This window comes from Onychostruthus taczanowskii, unplaced genomic scaffold (genome assembly GCF_017590055.1).
Source record: "Onychostruthus taczanowskii isolate IOZ18803 unplaced genomic scaffold, ASM1759005v1 scaffold1177, whole genome shotgun sequence".
Classification (NCBI taxonomy): Eukaryota; Metazoa; Chordata; class Aves; order Passeriformes; family Passeridae; genus Onychostruthus; species Onychostruthus taczanowskii.
In genome coordinates, this window is record NW_024498326.1 from 1 (window position 1) to 3554 (window position 3554).

A 3554-nucleotide genomic window follows, 5' to 3' on the forward strand; every position below is an offset into this window, starting at 1 on the left:
CCCCCGTCCCCCCCAGGCCCCCCGCCATGAAGCACTGCTTCTACAACGAGACCGTCGGCTTCTTCTACAACAACAGCCGCAAGGAGCTGAGCGCGCACTGGCGGCCCAAGGACGTGCTGGTGGTGGCGCTGGGGCTGGCGGTCAGCGCCGTGGTGCTGCTGACCAACCTGCTGGTCATCGCCGCCGTGGCCACCAACCGCCGCTTCCACTACCCCATCTACTACCTGCTGGCCAACCTGGCGGCCGCCGACCTCTTCGCCGGCGTGGCCTACATGTTCTTGATGTTCCACACGGGGCCTAGGACCGCCCAGCTGTCGCTCAAGACGTGGTTCGTCCGGCAGAGCTTGCTGGACACCAGCTTGACGGCTTCGGTGGTCAACCTGTTGGCCATCGCGGTGGAGCGGCACCGGACGGTGCTGACCATGCAGCTGCACAGCGAGATGTCGGCCCAGCGCGTGGTGGGGCTGATCTTCTCCATCTGGGCGGCGGCGTTGCTGCTGGGCTTGATCCCGTCCTACGGCTGGCACTGCCTGTGCTCCTTGGAGAGCTGCTCCCGGATGGCGCCGCTCTACAGCCGCAGCTACCTGACCTTCTGGGCCGTGTCCAACCTGGCGGTCTTCCTGGTCATGGTGGTGGTCTACGGGCACATCTTCGTCTACGTCAGGAGGAGGATGGCGCGCATGGCGCGGCACACGGGCGCGCACCCGCGGCACCGCGACACCGTGCTGGCGCTGGTCAAGACCGTCACCATCATCCTGGGTGGGTGGTTCGTTAGGGGTTAATTGGGTTGGTCACCATCATCCTGGGTGGGTTGGTCATTGTCATCCTTGGTTGGTTGGTCGTCATCATCCTGAGTGGGTGGCTAATTAGGGGTTAATTGGGTTGGTGAGTTGGTCATCATCCTTGGTGGGTTGGTCACCATCATCCTGGGTGGGTGGTTAATTAGGGGTAATTAGGGGTTAATTGGGTTGGTCACCATCATCCTTGGTAGGTTGGTCATTGTCATCCTTGGTTGGTTGGTCATTGTCATCCTGGGTGGGTGGTTAATTAGGGGTTAATTGGGTTGGTCACCATCATCCTGGGTGGGTGGTTCGTTATCTCTTTTCCCTCACTTCATTCTTCTCCCAAGACTCACCATGGGAATTCCATGGAATAATTTTATGTTGGAATTCTTTGGGTTGGAAAGAACTGAAATCCCATCCAGGCAACGACTGGCCAACACCAAAAATTCCCATTATTTTCCTCTTTTTTTCCTGTTTTTCCAGGTGCCTTTGGGCTCTCCTGGATGGTTTTCCCATCTCTTTTCCCTCCAAGACTGGAATCCACAGAACAATTTTATCCTGGAATTCTTTGGGTGGGAAGGACCTTCAATCCCATCCAGGCAGTGACCGGCCAACACCAAAAATTCCCATTTTCCCCCTCTTTTCCCATTTTTCCAGGTGCCTTTGGGATCTCCTGGATCTTTTTCTCACTTTTTTCCCCCAAAGATTGGAATCCACAACGATTCCATGGAACAATTTTATCCTGGAATTCTTTGGGTGGGAAGGACCTTCAATCCCATCCAGGCAGCGACCGGCCGACACCAAAAATTCCATTTTTTCCTCTCTTTTCCCGTTTTTCCAGGTGCCTTTGGGATCTCCTGGATCTTTTTCCTATCTCTCTTCCCTCACTTCATTCTTCTCCCAAGACTCACCATGGGAATTCCACAGAACAATTTTATCCTGGAATTCTTTGGGTGGGAAGGACCTTCAATCCCATCCAGGCAGCGACCGGCCGACACCAAAAATTCCCATTTTTCCCCTCTTTTCCCCGTTTTTCCAGGTGCCTTTGTGATCTCCGGGATCTTTTTCTCACTTTTTTTCCCCCAAAGATTGGAATCCACAACGATTCCATGGAACAATTTTATCCTGGAATTCTTTGGGTGGGAAGGACCATCAATCCCATCCCGGCAGCGACCGGCCAACACCAAAAATTCCCATTTTTCCCCTCTTTTCCCGTTTTTCCAGGTGCCTTTGGGATCTCCTGGATCTTTTCCCCATCTCTCTTCCCTCACTTCATTCTTCTCCCAAGACTCACCATCGGAACTCTATGGAACAATTTTATCCTGGAATTCTTTGGGTGGGAAGGACCTTCAATCCCATCCAGGCAGCGACCGGCCGACACCAAAAATTCCATTTTTTCCTCTCTTTTCCCGTTTTTCCAGGTGCCTTTGGGATCTCCTGGATCTTTTTCTCACTTTTTTCCCCCAAAGATTGGAATCCACAACGATTCCATGGAACAATTTTATCCTGGAATTCTTTGGGTGGGAAGGACCTTCAATCCCATCCCGGCAGCGACCGGCCAACACCAAAAATTCCCATTTTTCCCTCTTTTCCCATTTTTCCAGGTGCCTTCGTGGTGTGCTGGACTCCAGGCCAGGTGGTTCTGCTGCTGGACGGGCTGGGCTGCCAGAGCTGCGACGTGCTGGCCGTGGAGAAGTACGTGCTGCTGCTGGCCGAAATCAACTCCCTAATTAACGCCATCGTTTACTCCTGGCGCGATAACGAGATGAGGAACACCTTCCGGCGGCTCCTGTGCTTCCCGTGCCTCCGGAATTCCAAGTACGCCGCCCCGGAGCGGGGGCTGCACTCCCACAACGGCCACTTCACCGTGGATTCTTCCATTTAGGGGTTTTTTTTGGGGATTTTGGGTTTTTTTTGGGATTTTTTGGAGGTTTTTTGGGGGGGATCTGAGGTGGGAATTTTTCTTGGGAAAGTCGCGGTGGAGCGAGGATTGCGGGGTGGAGGAGAATTCTGGATTCCTTTCCAGCGTGGAAATTTTCCTGGAAAAGTCGTGGTGGGATCAAGGATGAAGTGATTTTTGGGGATTTGGGAGAGTCCCGGAGTCCTGAGGGGCTCCAGCATCAAAATTTCCTTGGAAAACTCCTGGTGGATCAAGCTTCGAGAAGAATTTTGGAGTCCTGGGGGCTCCAGCACCCAAATTCCCTGGAAAACTCAAGAACGAGGCGGTTTTGTGGGATTTGGGAGAACCTCGGAATCCTTGGGGCCTCCAGCTTCCAAAATTTCCTGGAAAACTCCTGTTGGATCAAGGATGGAGTGATTTTTTGGGATTTGGGAGCATCTTGGTGGCTTGGGGTGCTCCAGCATCAAAATTTCCTTGGAAAACTCCTGGTGGGATCAAGGATTGAGAAGAATTTTGGAGTCCTGGGAAGTTCCAGCATCCAAATTTCCATGGAAAACAAGAATGAGGCGGTTTTGTGGGATTTGGGAGAACTTCGGATTCCTGGGGGCTCCTGGAAAATTCCAGGTTTTTTGGGAAAACCTCGGAGCAGAATTCCCATTAAAGACTGGTTTTAACCCAGAGTTGTTTTTCCTTGGAAAAAGCTCAGGAATCTTCCAGGGGGGTTGGGAATTCTGAAGGCTGAAATTTCCCTGGAAAAGGCTCAGAAACCCCCAGAAATTGGGAATTCTGAGGGCAGGATTTGGGAATTCCGAGGGCAGAAATTCCCCTGCAAAAGCTCAGAAATCGCCGAGGATTTGGGAATTGTGAGCGCA

At 52.5% G+C, this 3554-nt stretch overlaps 1 protein-coding gene across 1 annotated transcript; it reads left to right on the plus strand.

The window, feature by feature from the left end:
- Nucleotides 1–17: 17 nt before the first annotated feature.
- Nucleotides 18–3276, plus strand: LOC121348297 (lysophosphatidic acid receptor 2-like). The gene is made up of 2 exons (XM_041427636.1): nt 18–759; nt 2387–3276. The coding sequence occupies exons 1-2, from the start codon at nt 27–29 to the stop codon at nt 2665–2667; spliced, it is 1014 nt and encodes a 337-aa protein (XP_041283570.1). The 5' UTR covers nt 18–26; the 3' UTR covers nt 2668–3276.
- The last annotated feature ends 278 nt before the right edge of the window (nt 3277–3554 follow it).